The sequence below is a fragment of the Abramis brama genome, assembly GCF_963993115.1.
Source record: "Abramis brama genome assembly, chromosome: 21".
Lineage (NCBI taxonomy): Eukaryota > Metazoa > Chordata > Actinopteri > Cypriniformes > Leuciscidae > Abramis > Abramis brama.
The window spans coordinates 4,968,849-4,988,672 of NC_139983.1; the positions used below are offsets into that span (position 1 = coordinate 4,968,849).

General features: G+C 37.4%; 1 protein-coding gene across 3 annotated transcripts in view; it reads left to right on the plus strand.

The window, feature by feature from the left end:
- The window catches only part of myt1lb (myelin transcription factor 1-like, b), a 167,409-nt gene that overhangs the window by 81,408 nt on the left and 66,177 nt on the right, over positions 1-19,824 (plus strand). For all 3 annotated transcript variants that reach the window (XM_084096011.1, XM_084096013.1, XM_084096012.1), the window contains exon 5: positions 17,475-17,893. In XM_084096011.1, coding sequence (XP_083952137.1) covers positions 17,475-17,893 — 419 coding nt within the window. The remainder of the gene's footprint in view (positions 1-17,474; positions 17,894-19,824) is intronic.

Below are 19,824 nucleotides of genomic sequence, written 5' to 3' on the forward strand. Positions count from 1 at the left end.
CTTGATATACTTAAGATTGAGCCACTGTAGTCACTTGGACTATATTAACGATCTCTTTAATAACTTTTCTGGGCCAGCAAGTTTCGGTCACCTAGCAGCCTATGGAGAAGTGATCCAGCTCTCAGATTTCATCAAAAATATCTTAATTTGTGTTCCGAAGATGAACGAAGGTCTTACGCGGTTGGAACAACATGAGGGTGAGTAATTACTGACAGAATTTTCATTTTTGGGTGAACTAACCCTTTAACGCCGTAATGCACCTTCGCGTGAAGTGGAAAATCGATTCCTGAGCAATCGATGCCAACTAATTCAGCACCTTCACTTGGGACAGCGCCTTTGTAACGCCGAACGGCAGCGTGTTAAGAAGCTTCCTAAGGGACACTTCGGGGAACACACTTAGGAACATAAACAACTTTGGTAAGATATATCTTTCGAGTCTTCTTAGCGCGCTAAGAGTGAGTGTTATCGGGGAACCGGGACCAGAACGCTATGATGCGCTGGTGTGGATGCTAATATAGTTATCATTATAGTCATTTGTGTGAACAGGGCTTAACACTATAGTCACAATGAATTTTTGATAAAATGGTAATAACATTTTGGACATACAATAGTATGCAAAGAAGCACTTTATGGTACTTTGTAATAAAAAATAAACAGTTTGAAAAGTTCTTCTTTGGTAGCCCTTTTTACAGTTCTGTAGCGAATACATATTACTGTACGTACTTAAGGCTCCATATACTTCAAGTGATGGAATTTCAAAACAAAATCAGGCCAAAACAAAATTGGTTTAGACTTCATTTTGGGAGTTCAAAACAGCTTGCCAAAGCAAACATTTTGGAAAAATTCACTCCGGCTGGTAAACACCGTCGTAGTAACATTAGGTGTGTTCGACATCGGCTGTGGCTGGACATAACCGATCGGTGAGAGTAGCCGCGTGCAGGCGGGGAGGAGCTGCAAACGGAGACGTGAAGTCGGACACTTTCTGGTTCCCGTAGTGACCGCTCACGTGGTGTTTGCATACTTTACCACAGCTGAAGTGAAATAAATGCAATATTTGCCAGATAATACACAGATGTTTCAGAGACATTTTCATTCAACACTTTATGTACTGCTTCATACAGCGTCTGTTTGAACAAGAATAAAGTTCAACATAAGCTACTATCAATGAAGTGGAGTCTACGTTTTTTAATCAGTTTTAATTTGATAAACATGACACAATATAACATCGCAACTACATGAAAAGAGTGTTTACTGTAATAAAAAACTGATTTGTGAGCTTTAGAGGAACTAAAGGTGTTCGAATAAACACAAAACACACGTGATCGTTGTCATGCGGTGAATCCGGCCAATCGTGGAACAGCTGTGTCGTCATCAGAGCTCCTACAGCCGCTCTCGAGAAGCTGCGCTGGCTGAGTTCTCCGGCTACTCTCGAATCGCTCTCGCTGTACTTTGATGGCATACGTCACAGTCACGTGGCGTTGGCGCTGTATCAAGTCGGACAAAATTTCTAACCGGCATGCACTGCTTCAAGTCAGCCGCCGATCGGTCTGCGCAGAGCTGCATGAAGTCGAACAAGCCTTTCGGTTCATGGTGATGATGTAATAGGTAGGTGTGGCTCTGAGGCTCCGCCTTCTTTGACATGTAAATCTTCTCTGGTTCATTTCTTCTGTTCAGTCCGTCGAGGTCAGACGCGAGTGAAAACATGAACACACCGGAGAGCCGCTTTGAAGTTGTAATTCTAATTGAAAGATACACTGACACTTTTTCATGTTTAATACTGTAAAGCTTCAAAAGAAAAAATCACCCCTAAGCGAAAAATTTAAAAGAACTTCGCCATGATATATCGTATATCAGGACCATTACTAAAAGAATTACAATATCAAGGTAATAACTTCCTAACCTCAACCCATGTTAAGTCCAATTAGTAGCCTACCTTATATTATTCAGTACTTTCTTGGGTAAATACATGCAGTAAAATAAAGTTATCTGACAACTTTGTCTTTTTAACATTCCCTGTGAATTTTTAGACTAGCCATCAGAACTGCATGATATAATTTACAACAAAACCTACAAAGTTTTCCTGAACCTCTCTCTCTTCACTCATTTAAAGCAGTGTTATTTCATATAGTTATATCTTTTTTATTAATAGTTTCAATTAGTTTTTATTTTTATACTTTACATAATTTTGTTACAATAATTTTGTTGTGTTTTTGTCATTTTTATTAGATTGTGTCTGTTGTTTTTAATACATTCAAGTAAAAAAAATTTCAAGCTACAATTTTTTTTAATGTTTTTAACTGCCCCTTTTAAACAATTGTTGCTTCTTTTTTTTCAGATGATCAATAGTTGTTTCATTGTAGGTCGTTCTTTTTGAGCAGTTATTTAATTGTCGGTGTTGGTTTTTGTTATTTATTTCTTTATGTACGCAGTAGTTGTGTTGCTATCTGTTCTTTTTTTCCTGCAGAGCATGGATACCGGTCCTTCTCATTTCCATAGCTGCAACCGGCTCCAATAATTGCCTTTTGTTGGCGCGAGTGTGTAAGTAGAGCGCTTTGGTCCCGATGTAGCTGTACCTCATTTGGATTCCGCGGACAGTCTGCGGGTTGTATTATTCATACCTTGACAGATAGCACTCGCTAAAAGCCTTGGCACGTGGCCATGCTGGCAGGGCGGGATTTCAGGCGGACAAAGTGGCGCGATAGCCGAGCGCTGGACCTCTCTAGCTGTGGCAGAAAGGCAGAATAACAGTGAAAGAGAGAGATGGGATTTCCGAATAAATGCTGGGAGCAAGTTGGACTGACAAGCCGGCACATCCTCAGCACAACCCTTCAGTCTCACTCCTCTATCAGCAGAGCTAGTCAAGCATCCCTGTGTGCTCTGGTCCATTAATCACTGCACACCCCTCCCGCGCTATCACAGCCCACCACTGCAACACACATTTACATATTTAATGGAGGCTTAATGTGATTGAATGACTGCATAGAGGAAACCAAATTGCATAGGGAGGTCTACCAACAATAGGCAGTGTGTGGCGTCTAATCAAGTGCTATTGTTGGAGACCTGTAATGGGGTCCGCGTGATGCCGAGGTATTCCATACTTTCAAAAGAAAGGCTACGTACCTACACTTCATTTTTCATTCTGGGTTCATTTCGAAAATCTATCCATTTATCTTACCTCTGGTATAGAGGAAGTGTTTATGCTGAGCGTTTCCTGCATCTTGACTGTTTATAGCTCTTTATAGCTTATGTAAGATATGTAAAGCTTATGTAAGATTTCTGCACTCAAAGAATCAAGGCATATTTTATTTTTAACTATTTGCATCTGTTTGATTTTATTTAGATTATCATCTTTTAAAAATGCTTTTATTCAAATTGCTTAAAACCAACATAAATCTGATCATTGTGAAAACAAATAAGTGTATTCAGTTAAAAAGTTTGAAGCGTTAAAATATGACTAGCTGTGGAACAAGCAATATTCAGTTAGTTCAAATGTATGAGATTGAAGCAAATCGGATACATTGAGGATAAATATATAAACCTGGTTATTGTGGATTTAAAACACTCAGTGTATTAGTAACTATTACAGAAATCGTACCTTTTTGTTTGTTTGTTTCATTTATGTATGACTTAAAAAAAATTACATGACAATAAGTTTATTAGCTTGTTAAAGCTATGTAAATTTTATATGCATTTCAAATAATTTAGGGCTAAGCATTTTATTAAGTGCAGCAAAATTGTGCTCCCTTTTTAGATACATTAGTTTGGCCTAACTCTAAAGATGCATGTATTCTTCAGGGATTAGAAGAATACTTCAGGGTTTACTACGGAGCCCCTAAAGGGACCTTTGCAAAAAAAATAAAAAAATACAGACTTTCACGTGCTCACGAGAAACTATCGAGTGTGCACGAGAAAACGCACGTGATAGTCAGTGAGCCAATAAGCATGCAGAATTATACATTTCACCAGGCTCGATGCCAACAGCGCACGATGCAATATTTGCGACAAGATAATTGCTGCCAAGACCGGCAACACGACAAATGTGATGAAGCCCTTGACAGTGCACGGAATAAACTTAAGAGCAGAAAGTTGCTCTGTCTTCGACTGCAAGAAGAACTGGAGTGCGTCACAAAGGAACCGAAACTTGCCGTATAGGATACTTGCCTCACAGACATGAGAAATAGGCCTATAGAAAGCTTGAAATTTCTACTTTTAAACAAAACAATTTAAATCGAAAACAAATTCTCTCTGATTATGTAATCCAAATGAAAGGTGCATTTCTCTCTATAGGCGTGTGCATTCACTATACGGCGGAGATGACGAGTCAGCAACGTCAACTTCATCTTTGCAGCCAACACTGACTCAGAAAACACTAGTTTATTATTACACAATAACAATGTCCCCTTGCTATTTTTTCCCGACACATTCATAATCATTAAGCTACTTTTGCCAGTGCTTTGCAGCAAGCTTTATTCATGCACTTGAGTGTGAGTTAAAACGGATTTCATTATATTTTGTATCTGAAAAAGTATCGTTCAGGAACGGGTATCGAAGTCAGGGTATCAGTATCGATAATCGAAAATTATTGAAGGATACCCAGCCCTACTCTAGAGGGATCTGATCACATGATCACATTATTTGCTTGGCACAAGCTGATTGGCCTCTGCTGGTTCTACAGCCAATGAGATTACTTGCTCAACATTTAAATAGTCTGGTTCAGTGTTCGCTGTGAGCTGGTCGTACAGTACCCTTTCAGAGTACGTCTGAAACCCTTCATCTTCCCCAGCTCCACCTGTCAAAATCTGCAGCTTATCTTGCATGTTCACAGCAGTGTCCATTTGTCCATTTGCCATTTCCCATTTTTCTAGTGGTCTGGTGCAAAGTGATGGAAATAATTTGATTGTGACCACATGACACACACTTGGTGCTCATATACACCAGACAATATAGAGAGAGACATGTGTTTACATTGCTTTTGATGCCACGTGTACACTAATGCATTACACCACATGAGAAGTTTCCAGTGTGCAAATGCTTTCCAGAGCTGATACCCAAACAAGTGCCTGTCAGATGGACTTCGCTAGGTTGGTTGCTGAAAGCACGTCTTTGACCTTCATTGCCCTTAACCATTCTCTGCACGCTCTTTTTAATGGTCTAGAAGCACAGATATGTATGATCGTATGAGAACACTAAAGCTCTTCTGTTTGGCTTTTCTGTTTGAGTCATTTTGAAGCAGAATTTGGTTAGATCTAATGTTGTGCTTATATCTCTCAGCTTCTCTCCGTCCTCCTGTACTCCAGTCACTCCTGCTGGCTTCCTCGTTGTCTGCCTGCCAAGATGGCAAATCCCACTTGGATTTGAGCCGGAGATCACCATGGTGACGGCACTCTAGCTGCTCGCGCATATAGATCGCAGTGTAGTGGCACAGCGAGAGATGCTTTTACACCAGCAGGCAGAGCATGCACACATTTCACAGATCTTTCATTCTAATGTCCTGTCTCCATTCTCATCAAACACGCAGAGATGCGCATATAACGCCAATGACAAGGCTGCAGTTAATTATAGCATATGAATTCATGAATGTTCATGGTTAGTCATATTCCAGAGTTCTTCAGGTACAGTATTTGTGTCTGTTTTTATTTTATATCTTGTGGTCTTTATTTGAGCTTTTCCCTGAGAATTAAATGAATCAGATGACTCTGGTGCTCTTCGTGTGTCGGTCAAAAATGACAGTTTTTTTTTTTTTTTTTTCAATGAAATGAATGTACTATATTTTATATATTTTTATTTAATATTTTGTATTTATAGGGGATTGTATGGTACTAACTTATATTTATGCTGTATTTATAATCCAGTAATTCACTTTCTGAGCATAGACCTGAAAATTTAATTTCCAACTTAAACTGTCGTAAATCTTGAATGCTTTAGAGCGACAGACTTAAGTTTGATCTCTTTTCAAAGACGACACTTGGCAGATACTCGCTGTAGTGAAAAACGTTTTAAAAAGTGAACTTAAAAAAAGTTACAGAATTTTACGTTTATTGTTATGAAAAATGTGCAAAAATACTATTTACATTTTTTATATGAAATATATATTTTCAAAAAACATGTTTTACTCTGAAACTGTGAGAAAATCAAAGCCATCCATCTAAACAAGTTGAGTTAAAAAGATTTAGCCTGATATCTCAAAAAATGAGCTTTCAGTAAGATTTAGTTTGGCTGCAGTACCAAAAGTTTCCACTAGATAAAATTTGTCTCCCATTCATTTCCAATGCACTCATTTTTGACCGCGAGGAGCACAAGTGTGACTATTTTTTTCAGGACCATTTAACCTGTTCGAATCATGTCCATGATTTATTTTTTTTGTGTTCACACAGCAAGTGCCAAAACCTTTACCAAGTTTTGTACCATTCCGATGAAAAAAATAATAAAAAAAATGACTGAAGAGCACCAGAGGATAGTGATTTTTAAGCAATTATATAGATTATGGAGAAACAAACTCTAGAGTGGCTAAAACTGATAAATGTACTAAACTCTGATTTTCATGCTAGATTTGACTGATTAGTCCGAATTCAATTTCAGTTTCACCCTCTGTCCATATACACAGAAAATGTGGTAACCCGCAGTTGTTACCTTAAAGAGCCATTTTTACCTGATTTAACCCATAAAAATAGTTTTGTTGGTATAAAATAATGTATTGAGGTTGATTCAGTGATGCTAAATAATATAATTTTTTTCAGTGTACTTGTTTCCCGAACTGTAGGTATGTGTACATTATGAGTGTGAGCACCAGTGACAGTGTTTAGGTTGGTAAGGACTCAGCAGAACATGCCAAAACGAAAGAGAGAGAATTGCAAAATGCAACGGCAATTCCTGTGGAGATAAACAGCGATGTGAAATGCAATGTATTATACTAGACAAATAATTAAGAGTGTAACAATGCATCGACTGAAAATCTTGAAACAGATTTTTCAATCGTGAATTGTTTGTCTCCATTAAGAATCAATTTAAAATGCTATGATAGAATCAGGATTCGGTAAAGGAGTTTCACCTCGGATCACGATATGCAGAAATACACAGAGAGGGAACACTTCTTATAGAAAGCTATTATGAGTACAGTCTCATCTCAGGTGGGAGTACGCCTTTCAGAGAACTTCACAAAGCACAAAACCTTTGCCCCAAACTTCTGAAGGTCCTCTACCCGCTCTATCTCACCACTGTGTAAGGAAGAATGTACAGTCAGCCATCATTATTGCTAAATAAACTGTAACAGGGTTATTAGGTTTCCAATGCAACATAGAAATGTTTATTTTTCAATAATAACCAGCTGACCATACATTATGTCTTACATATCTGACCACAGACCGACAGGATTGGCCAACTAGAGTCAAGTATTCCTGACAGCTGTGTAATAAGAAAAATGACATTTCATCCCACATTGACCGCATTTGTTAGAAATCATGCATACTATACTGCAACATTCATTATAACTATGTCAGTTTAGTTTTCAGTCTGTTTCTTTGGAAAGCGTGTGTGCAGCAAGACCCACTCCTCATTTGACTGACGTGAATGCGATAGGACAGACGAGGTATAACCCGTACACCACCAGTGCTCTCTGTCCTCTTCCCCTCTCACCGCCTGTCGGACCGCTCACACCAGGCCTGAGGGGAACGCCACCTGATTTATTTGGAAGGCCGTCAGACAGGATGAGTGGCATTTTAATGTGCTTTTGCGGTGTTTGGGCACAAGCACTATTGATCACTGCACGGAGGATCATCCCGGGAGAGCCGAGGGTGCCGTGCGGGATGTCAGCCCTGGAATGAGGTGCCATGAGTGCCCTGTTGGAAGGGTCAGCCCAATAAACTCACATTCTTGCGAGATGGATCCTGCCAATCGGGTAGACGGTTGACACTGGTTAATTTGGACCTGAGCTCTGCTGCCTGTCCACGTGAGGAGACTGGGAAAAACATGCGTGTTTCTGTGGCAGAGAGTCAAGATAGACCTGGTGGAATCGGTGGGGACATATTCTGGAAATGTTTTTTAGACAGAAAAATAGATAGATAGATAGATAGATGGATGGATGGATGGATGGATGGATGGAGGATGGATGGATGATGGAGGATGGATGGATGGATGGATGGATGGATGGATGGCTGGATGATGGAGGATGGATGGATGATGGAGGATGGATGGATGGTTGATGGATGGATGGATGGATGATGGATGGATTGGCAGACAGCAGTCCAACAGCACTGGGACTTTTCATTGTTTGAACAGATTAATTCAAAAGTAGTTATTTATTCAGGAATTAAACAAGTGGTTTTCTTCATGGATGAGTCATTGAATCATTCAGTCTATTAATTTGTAAAAAAAAAAAAAAATTACAAAATACAAAATTGTATAATTCAGAAACCAAACACCTCCACTAAAACAATCCTGCTGTGGCTTTGTTTGAATTATTGTCAGTGGTGGAGCAAAATGAAACTTGCAATATTGTGTCTAAAATGTACCTTAACTTCTTGTTTATGTAACAGAATCATGCTGATTTCTTGTTACTCCAGTAATATCTGGCCCAAGCCATTGTCTCTAGTTGTGATATGATGTTTTGAAATAAGTAACGGAAGCTTGGTCACATCTTTTACACTAGCTATGGCAAATCCTGAATCTGTGGCGTAAGGAAGTAAGACACAAGGAACTTCCTTGGTTTTTCCTTTATTTACATACTTTTTAGTTGAACTGTTGTAGATATTTTTTTTTTTTTTTTTAAATATGAGATTGAAGACAGATTGAAGACAACATTTTATGAGATTGTTATCATTAGCAAATAAAAAAGTTTTGTTAGACATGGAACATTGGTAATGCTATATGTTTTAGGCATGTCCACTACAGTGCCATGCTGTTCCTTGAAGTACCTTCCAATAATCATGAATACATGAATTAATCATTCATTAACATATATTATGTGTGTGTGTGTGTGTGTGTGTGTGTGTATCTGAGCACCATGGTATTACCATTTGATATGTGACTGTACAAGGCTGTTAGCTTTATTAAGTGATTCAGCTTATTACAGTTTTTCTGAATTGCTAAAACACATTTCTTGAAACCATCACTCACTTTCTCAAAACCTTGAACACAAAACCACATTTTCAAGCCACATTCAGAGAATCAAATCAAATCAAATCAAATCAAGTATATTTGTATAGCGCTTTTCACAATACAGATTGTATCAAAGCAGCTTCACAGTATTAAATTAAAATAAAATAATACAACAAGGTTTGTTTCTAGTGGAATTTATTGATTGATAGAATAAAATTAAATATCCCAAAAATATCCCCAACTGAGCAAGCCAAAGGCAACAGTGGCAAGGAACCGAAAAAACTCCATCAAGTGACCTAATGGTGTCCTAAAACTCCATCAGGTGACCTAATGGAGAAAAAAAAAACCTTGGGAGAACCCAGGCTCAGTCGGGGGCCAGTTCTCCTCTGGCATTTATGAACTAGAGGCCGGATTGTAGTTTGAACTGTAAGATTAACAATATTATATGAATGCCTGGCCGAAAAGATGCGTCTTTAATCTAGTTTTAAACTGGGAGAGCGAGTCCGAGCAACGAACAGTATCAGGAAGACTATTCCAGAGTTTCGGAGCCAAATGTGAAAATGCTCTCCCTCCTTTGGTTGATCTGGATATCCTAGGTATGACCAAAAGCCTCGAATTTATTGATCTTAAAGCGCGCAATGGATTATAGGGCGATAGAAGATCCGTTAAATAGACTGGAGCTAAGCCGTTTAGGGCTTTATAAGTCAGTAGCAATAACTTATAATTAATACGGAACTTTATAGGTAGCCAATGTAGTGATGATAAAATCGGTGTTATATGATCATATTTTCTTGATCTAGTAAGAACTCTAAGCGGCTGCATTTTGGACTAACTGTAGCTTGTTTATTGAGGATGCAGGACAACCGGCTAATAAAGCATTACAGTAATCTAGTCTCGAGGTCATGAATGCATGAACTAACTTTTCTGCATCAGAAACTGATAGCATATTACGTAGCTTAGCAATGTTTCTAAGGTGGAAAAAGGCTGTTTTTGTAACATACGAAATATGATTTTCAAAAGACAGGTTATAATCGAGTATAACACCCAGGTCTTTTACTGTAGAGGATAAAGTTACAGGACATCCTACGATGTCAAAGTTGTATTGTGAGAGGTTCTGTGGGCGTTTTTTTGAACCGATGATTAGTACCTCTGTCTTGTCTGGATTTAATAAAAGAAAATTACGCGTCATCCAATCTTTTATATCTTTAACACACTCTGTCAATTTGGATAATTTAGCGTTTTCATCCGGCCGTGATGAAATATATATTTGAGTGTCATCAGCATAACAATGGAAACTAATTCCATGTTTCCTTATAATATTTCCAAGTGGCAGCATATATATTGAGAATAACAGAGGGCCCAACACAGATCCCTGCGGCACTCCATAGTTTACTGGAGTTATGATCGATTTTTCTCCATTTAAATAGACAAAATGGTAGCGGTCAGATAAGTATGATCTAAACCAGCTTAATGCTTGTCCTTGAACACCAGTATAATTTTGTACTCGATCTAAGAGTATTGTGTGATCTATAGTATCGAACGCAGCACTTAGATCAAGTAAAACTAGTATTGAGATGCAGCCTTGGTCAGAAGCTAAAAGTAAATCATTTGTGATTTTAACGAGCGCAGTTTCAGTGCTATGATGCGGCCTGAATCCTGACTGAAACTTTTCATAGATATCATTTTCTTGCAAGAAAGAGCCCAGTTGAGCGGATACAACTTTTTCTAGTATTTTAGACATAAATGGAAGATTTGAAATGGGTCTATAATTTGCTAGATTATTATGATCTAATTGTGGTTTCTTAATGAGAGGTTTTATAACTGCCAGTTTAAATGTTCTTGGAACATGACCTAAAGATAAAGATGAGTTAATAATATTGAGGAGAGGCTCTTCCACTACAGGTAACACTTCTTTCAGTAGTTTAGTTGGTATAGGATCTAATAAACATGTTGTTGTTTTAGATGAAGTGATAAGTTTATTTAACCCTAAAACCGTATTCTGGACAAATGTGGGCAAAATAATTTTGATTTATTTTTAAAAAATACTTCCCTTGATCTGAGCGGTACAAGACTTGGCCACTTTTCCTAAGTTTGCCTCCTGAACACACACAATTTTTTTTGACTCAATTCTACAATGTTAAGTGGGTGAAAAAAAAAAAATCCTTAATCTTGTATTTGGGTCAAAAATGGGCACCCATAGAAATGAATGGGAAAAAGTGAAAGTGAAAGTGACAGTGACAGTGAAAGTGAAAGTAATGTAATTTAGAGCAAAAACTGTAATTTAGAGCATTCTTCTTGTTTTTTTGTAAAAATAAATCAATAGATCCAATACAATGCATACACATACACACAAATGAAGGGCTGATCTTGTACAATATTCTCATCATGCCAAAAAATAAGCATAATTTACATAGAAAATATGGTACTTTTTGAAGTAAATAAATTCAAAAATACCCCCAAAATAAAAAAAAACACACCATAAATGGATAGACAAAATTTTATCGAAGACAGTGATATAACATTTATAATAAATAAAAAATAGGGTCACATCTGAGTCCTCTGTGCCCACATTTGTCCACAATTACAGAATTAAAGGCTATAAAGTGAATACGGTTTGAGGGCTACCTCTTTTTGTTCTATAGTTGTAAAGCACTGTAATTGTTCTTGCGGGGTGATAATTGAGGTTGAATTATAAGGCGCGATTGAGGACTGAACGTTTACAATTGTGGTTCTGATGTTTTCTATTTTCTCAGTGAAGAAGTTCATGAAATCATTACTACTAAACTGTAACGGGATATTTTGTTCGGGTGACATCTGTTTATTTGTTAGTCTAGCCACGGTGTTAAATAAAAACCTAGGATTGTTTTGGTTATTTTCTATTAGTTTGCAGAGGTGCTCAGCCCTGGCCGCTTTTAGGGCCTTTTTATAACGTGACATACTGTCTTTCCATGCGATTCTAAAGACCTCTAAATTAGTTTGTTTCCATTTACGCTCTAAATTACGGGTTTCTCTCTTTAGAACGTGCGTAGTATTGTTGTACCATGGTGCTTTAATTTTCTCTCTGACCTTTTTTAATTTAATAGGTGCAACAACATCCAATGTTCTAGAGAGAATGGTGCTCATAGTGCTAGTTAGTTCTTCTAGTTCATCTGTTTGTTTGACATCTGACTCTTCTGGCAAAATCAAACAATTGCCTCAAAACCATTTTATCTGTGCTCAGAATCAAACAATGCTTTCAGATCATACACACATCAGTCAATATTATAAACACTACAGATCATTATTAGACACTACAGAGAAAAATGGAGAACACTGAATCCAAAGCATGCAGTTACAGGAAAAAAAGTATAGTGTAACAAAGTAAACAAATTTTGCAATTACGTAAAAAAGTATAGTAATGACAATGTACAGTATAAGGTGAATAAATGGTATACTGTATGCACTGCAAGTGTAGTATTGTAATGAATATTGTATAGTAGGCCCATTGAATGTCTCTATATTCAACTCTTGCACACTGTGAAAATACAGTGACCCAACTGCAAAAGACAAAAAGGTTACAGTAAAAAACTCTAAATGAAAAGCATGTTATAGTCACTCAGAGGAGTTGTGCAACCGCAGAATCAAGGTCAGTGAGAGATTGATTCAGCATCATGTCTTCATGTTGGATCTGGCCGGAGGAGTTTCTCCACATCACAGACAATATCATGTTTGCAGGCAAAGGGAAAAATCATAAAGCAGATCCAGCCTTGACAACATTCTCCACATCTACTCTTCCTCGTCCTCATCCTCATCCTCATCCTGCTTGTTCACCTCCTCTTATACACATACTCTTCCTCCTCTCCCTCTTATATTGTCACCATCCATTATTGGTTTCAACATTCAGTGCAACATTTTGAGTCAATTTTGGGACTCTGAACTGACTTGTATTGTGTACAGTTGGTTTGGTCACATCATTAGAAATAAGTGTGAACAATTTTGAGTTGTTGTGTGTAAACGATGACAACTGTGTTGCAGTTGTGTTTAACTTTCGCCTGCCTGTGTTTAGCGTTTTGAAACATAAGTGCATCACAGTGCAAAATGTGTTTTAGTGAGTGAGAATGTGTTTAGAGTTTTGCAAAAAGAGTCCATGAGATTTGCAAACAGTGTTTTAACGACCTGAACTTGTTTAATGTTTTACATAAAGAGTGATTTATTCGACAAATGGGTTTAGACTATTGAGAATTTGGTTCAGAGAGTGGGGTTTAGTGTTTTAGCAATTCAGAAAAACTGTAACAACAAAGCACACATATTTATACAGTAATTTAAATTATAAGTCCCTCAATTAATAAAATATTTATCAAATTGATAAAAAATTAAATTAAAAAAACAAGTTAGCAAATGTCCAGTTAGCTGGCTGTGTGCTAGACTGTTGAGGGGAAAGGGTTGTTATGGATAAAGTTCTACACGTCCGCATCATGTTGTTTTCTTTCTTTTTCAAAGGCATGACATTTTGTAGTCATTTTGAATGTACACAAATAAAAATATACATTTTACTGTTTCGAATGACAGAGTATGAAACGATAAAGTATTAAGTTATTTCCCCAACTGAGGAACAAATTCAAGTGATGGCGCCGGCGAATCGCGCTATTAACAACATCGGTTCACTTCTGGCATTAACTTGACATCACAGCTGGTTCATTATTAAATGATTATTAATTCCTGTTCAGTATTAAACTTTGGACCGAACGAAAGATGCGCGAACTCAACTTTGCGGTATAGTTTCAGTTTCGATTCAAATAAATTCGTTTAGGCTTGGCGTTTAAAATAGGCTAAAAGTTGTTTGTAATAAAGGGCACAATGGGCTATTTTTATAGACTACTATGCAGTTATTATTATTATTATTATTATTATTATTATTATTATTATAAGTGGTTACTTATTTTTCATTTCTTGTTGTTTTCTGATTCCATTCATTTAAGGATTTGGCTATGGGGAAGTAAAATATGCATAGCCTATATGTTATTAATAGTGTTTATAATGTTAATGTTGTATTTTATTTACAGATCTTTTACACTATTTCTGAATACTAGCCTAATAATATAGGCCTAATGCGTGTTTCCCTCTCAACATGACTGAGCGCGCCACGCACAAGCGCGCATCCTTATAAATTCTAGGCTAATACATTTTAATAAAAAAGGCCTACATCATAAAACTCAGAAGAGTATGTATTTTAATATCTCTGATGTTCTCTGTTCTCTGGTTGTTAGACAGTAAGTCTGAATGACAGTTCATGCATGAACGTTAGGACTATACAGTCAATTATTACCTTTTTGTAGCTATTGTTTAAAATATTTAATTTACAACGAATTATATTGATTTATATCTTAATTTATTATTATTATTATTATTATTATTTAAAACTTACTGGACGAGGGCGACCATGGTAGGCCAACAGTCGTCATTTACCCTGTATACAGTATATCTATACAGAAGAAAGCCCTGTCTAGGCTCCTCGGTACGGGTTGTGTCGAACCATTCGTTAATCTGGTTGTTTGATGAGAAAAAGATGAAATGTAGTTGCAATAAATGCGTTAAGAATCCGTACAACTGCAGCAGAGGATGACTATTTTATTCTGCAGTTTGATCAAGATAAATAGCAATCTTGTGAACTTTACTTCTTAAAAAAATGTTTCCTTCATCTCAGTAGCAGAAGATTATTAGCCTGTTGTTTATTTTTTATCAATACAGATACAAATACAAAGTTTATTAAAAGTAGGCCTATATTCAAAGTTAATACAATTATTTGAATTGTGACTAAAATATGCCTCTAAGTCTTGTCTTTAATAGCACCTTGCTTGAGATTTTTGCTAAAATATACACTTCAAAACATGTCAAACAACAACATAAATGATATATACATCATCCATATTTCCACATTTGTATTAATGACGCTATAACGCAAACCGAAAGTTTCTCGTGCGCACGCGATAGTTTCTCGTGCCCACGCGAAAGTTTCTCGTGCGCACGCGATAGTTTCTCGTGCGCACGCGAAAGTTTCTCGTGCGCACACAATAGTTTCTCGTGCCCACGCGAAAGTTTCTCGTGCGCACGCGATAGTTTCTCGTGCGCACGCGAAAGTCCTATTTTTTTTTTTTTTTTCACAGGTCCCCTCAGGGGCTCCGTAAAAAAGACTAACACTGTAAAAACAAATTTTTTTTTTTTTTTTTTTTTTAGGTGTAAATAAAACAAGATTATTGGAGTATTTTTTACTAGAAAATACTATTTAAGTATTTCTACTTCAACATTTCATGTTTACTTCAATTTGTTACTTGCCATTTCTTTGTAATGTTCTGTGAAATTTACTAGTATGTGAAAATTGTTTCTGCACCAATTTTTTTTCCAGCGCAGTTGTTGCCTATGTATCTGTTCAGCAGGTTGTGCTGTTGTGCAAAATTTCTGCACACAAACTCCAATACAAATCTGAAAATTCAATAGTATTAATGAATGCCTATTATGCCGTTTTGATTTGACCTTTCCTATACTGTGTAATGTGGCTGTTTGTGCATTTTAACAACCTACAGCATTACAAAGCACAAAGAGTGGACTTCTCCAAAAGAAAACACCTGCCTGAAACGCCTCAGTTGTAGTTCTGCCATTATTTCCATGACCTTGCAATGTCACCATGTTACAAAATTTCCAAACACATACCCATTTGCAATGTTATACTTTAGTTTTTGGTTTATTTTATAATTTTTTTTGCGAGAGCAAAAAATATTGTTTCGGTTCATTCGGTTCATTTCGGTTCATCCGAAACAAAGTTTCGGTTCATTTTTGTGACGTGCTCCAGTTCACAAAGACCGAGATGGCAGAAAGCACATTCTGTTGGTTTTCTTTATTTTACAAAAGTACAACATTTTGTTGTTATTGTGAGTTTATACAAATAAAAGTAGACATTTACAGTTTCGATTGATGTCTTACTCTTATCTGTATGTATGACAAAAAATGACAGAGTATTTTAAGTTGTTTCCGCTGTTATTAGGAAAGAATCGCACTGGGGTCTCCATGTCATTCATCGCTAATACATTAGCTTTCACAGTCCACACACACACTTGGATATTCTCCTAATAATAGAGCACATTTATCTAGGTTAACGTTAGAATAAGCGGCCAAGTTACGTACATGTTTCAATTGATAAGCCACATTTAAGGTTGATGGATGATTGACGAAAGTTTGGATTTCCTGCCTGACTTACTGTAATTACCACGAATAACAGACTTTTTTTTTTTCTTTCTGCGACTAACCGACTAATAGAATTTTGGTCGAAATAACGTTCAGTCGACTATTGGGGCATGCCTAGTTATATCATATTTCACTCTTAATAGTCAATTTATAATGCTTTCTATCTCTTTAACCAGAACTATTGTTACAATCATGATGGAAAGCAAAAACAGCATTTAATCTTCGTCACTCTCTCAGCCCTAAGCTAAAATGAAATGATACTATATCCTGCCAGCAGGTGGTGGAAAATTGTTGTCTTAACGAGTGACTCATTGAGTAATTTAGTCAAACGGTTCCTTCAAATCAGCTGATTCATTTATTCAAGTGTCTACTGTCTTTATGAGTAGGACGTTGAGTCGAACAGACCGAGTCGTTCAAAAACGCGGATTCATTCAGTAACGAAACTGAAACTGTTGCTCTGACCGAGACATGCAATGGCTCTACTGTTTGGAACTGTTTTCACTGGCAAAATAGAGCAAAAATTCTGGCCTGGTTTCACAAACAGGGCTTAGATTAAGCCAGAATTAGACACTCTTGCTCATGTGGTATTGCTTATAAATATTAAAAACAAGAACTTATACAGAGAGATTTTTTGCACCATATCTTGGATTTTTGGGGTATTTTTGCCCCAAGCCCCTGTTATGTTCAGACCCAGGTGTGTGTGTGGCGTGATGGGATGGGGCTCTATTTTAAGTGAGGCCAGTTTCAAGTGATACAGGTGAAAGGCACTCTCAGAAAAAAGGTACAAAAGCTACATATTAGTACCTAAAAGGAACAAAAGTGTACCTTTTGAAAAGGTACCGCCCCAGTGACAGCTTTTGTACCTTTTTTTTCGCAGAGTGGAGCAAAGGCCGCTACTGACAATGTGGGCACTTTAAATATATTGTCTCACGGTTTTGTTGTCATTCATTGCAAATTGAATTTGGCGTCTACCCTGACTAAGGTCTATTGATTGTTCCACTTGTGTAACCCCTAAATGATTTGGCATGCAGCCTGCTATATTTGTCCCAATTCAAAACTCCTTCAGCCTGTGTGCCGTAAATTATGTACCTTGGTCTGTATTAAAGCCCAGCAATTCACAAGCCAGCATGCTAATTGCCTTTTTCTTATCTCTCCATGTCCAGTGTGTATGGCTGTCCCGTCGCCAAGAAGAGAAAACCCCTGGAGACTCACGCCCTGGAGCCCTCGGCCAAGAGGAAGGTCTTTCTAACAGTCGTAGACCAGCAGTCAATGGAGAAATGCTACGAAACACACAAAATGGAGGAGATGGATGAAAAAGAGGAAGAGGAGGAGGATGAGGAAGAGGAAGAGGAAAGGGAAGAAGAAGAGGAAGCGGATGAGGAATATACAGACAACGAGGAACAATATGATCAGGAAGAGGTAGAAGTGATTAATGGAGAAGAGGAAGAGGTGGAGCAGGAAGAAGAGGAAGTGGTGCAGGAGGAAGAGGAAGAAGGAGTAGAAAGAGAGGGGGAAGATGATGAAGAAGTGGATGAGATAGAGGAAGATGAGGAAGAGAATGAGGAGCAAATTCAAGAAATAGGTGAGGGCACAAATAAATCCATAAAAGGTGGACAGAGAATGAGTTATTATGCAGTAATTTGGCTCCCAGTTTTAACCCTGTAAAGCATTGATCATTTTGGCCTTGGAAATGTGTGTATCACATCTAATACAATAGGCTTTATAGGGTTAATCTGGCATTAGAATGCTTTATTTTTGGGTTCAGACACAAAACCAGACCTGAATGTGAAGTGAGTATTTCAGCCTCCAGAGGGGTAGAGGAGGTGATTTGGCAGTTAGGCATCTTTAGAAGAAGGTCACCGTAATTTGAGGTGCAGTTGGATGATTTTGCGATGACCTTCAATACGGTCTCAGTATCAGGCTAAAAACAGCCCTCTCAAAACAGAGGTGCTCAGTTCTGAATGAAGGTGAGCTTTGAAGTGCAGCGCTCTGGCAGGGCCAATGCCCTCAAATATGAGCAACATTCAGATTGATAAAAAAAAGTTTCAAAACTTTTAAGTCCCCCTGTGGTGAAAATAAAGTTTTTAATGTTGTTTATTTTTATTTTATGTTGTTTAGTTGGTGTTTTTAATATGCTTTAAGACTAACCATGTGTAAATTCATAAGTCGACACCATTGCTGAGTATTTTCTCCTTAAAACTGCAGTGAACCAAAGACAGTCTCAAAAACACGCTTTGAAATCGCTGGTGTTTCTGACGTCACAAACTACCTTGTAACCAATCAGATCAACATGTGATCGTCAACAAGTGGATCTCTGAGCTGCTGTGAGTGAGTGGAGGCGGGGCTCATTTGCATATTCATAGAACCGTGTATACTAAATGAGGCAAGGGTGTAGAGTTACATTCAAGCTATTTTAAGGCATAAAAAAAAGAAAAAAGAATTCACTACAGGGGGACTTAAGGAAACATTTCGGACAATATATATTTTTCCATAATTTATTTTGAACAACAAATACTATTGGTTCTACAGTTACTCCTAATATGAAATACTGGTTACAGTCTTGCAGAGAGCATCAAGATATTTATTGCTACTAATCATAACATGAACTCGGGTCGCCTTGTGCACAGCTGCGGCATTTGCCAGTACGCTGCCCACAAGGCTATCGCTCCGTCATGACAGCAAATTTTTATCAGTTATTTTGTCTATGGGTCTTTATTTTCTCACAGTCTTCTGCTCGGTCTAAATCAGATACAGATAAAGTAGCACAGTAAAGATTACATTTATTTGAATGATTAGTGAGACAGTGATTGCATGTGTGAATTAATCCTACCGGTGCAGCGTATCTCTAATAGTGTAGCTGTGGGTTTTAGTTACTTCAAAAACAGAAAGGAATAGGCTATATGATAGCACTTTTCAGTTTATAAGGTATTTTATTGATAAATCACAGAATCTGCACGTAATGTGTGCACTACTCTCTGTCTGTGTTACAATGTTGCAGCACATTGGTTTAGAATGGCGATTAACTTACCTGTACAATAAACTGATTAAAACCTGCATTCACCCGATCAATATTGAGTATCCAGATGATATAAACAAATATAACTTGTGGAGCGCTCTCTGAGTTTGCATTTATTTGTCATTTTGGAAACAGGATTTAAAAGAGAACTTTAAAGATTTCTTATCCTGTGCCCCCGTCTATAGGACAGTATTAGTATTACAGCCAATGTAAATCTATCCATTATTAATTTTGAACAATAAATACGTAAAGGATAATGTACATTCAGCCGGTTGCTATCTCAGAATAAACCCCAACAGGGTGATCAGGATCTTACATCAGCCTGAAGGGGTTATTGTGAGATAATAAGATGTACATTATCCCGATTATTACACAGCTACTTGCCACATGAATAATTTGACACAAAATATTGATCTGAGTCTAAATATTTTGTTAGCTCTTTAAATGCAAAGCTTCCGTGGAAAGAGCAGTTGCTAGCAAGCGGCATGTTCAAACTA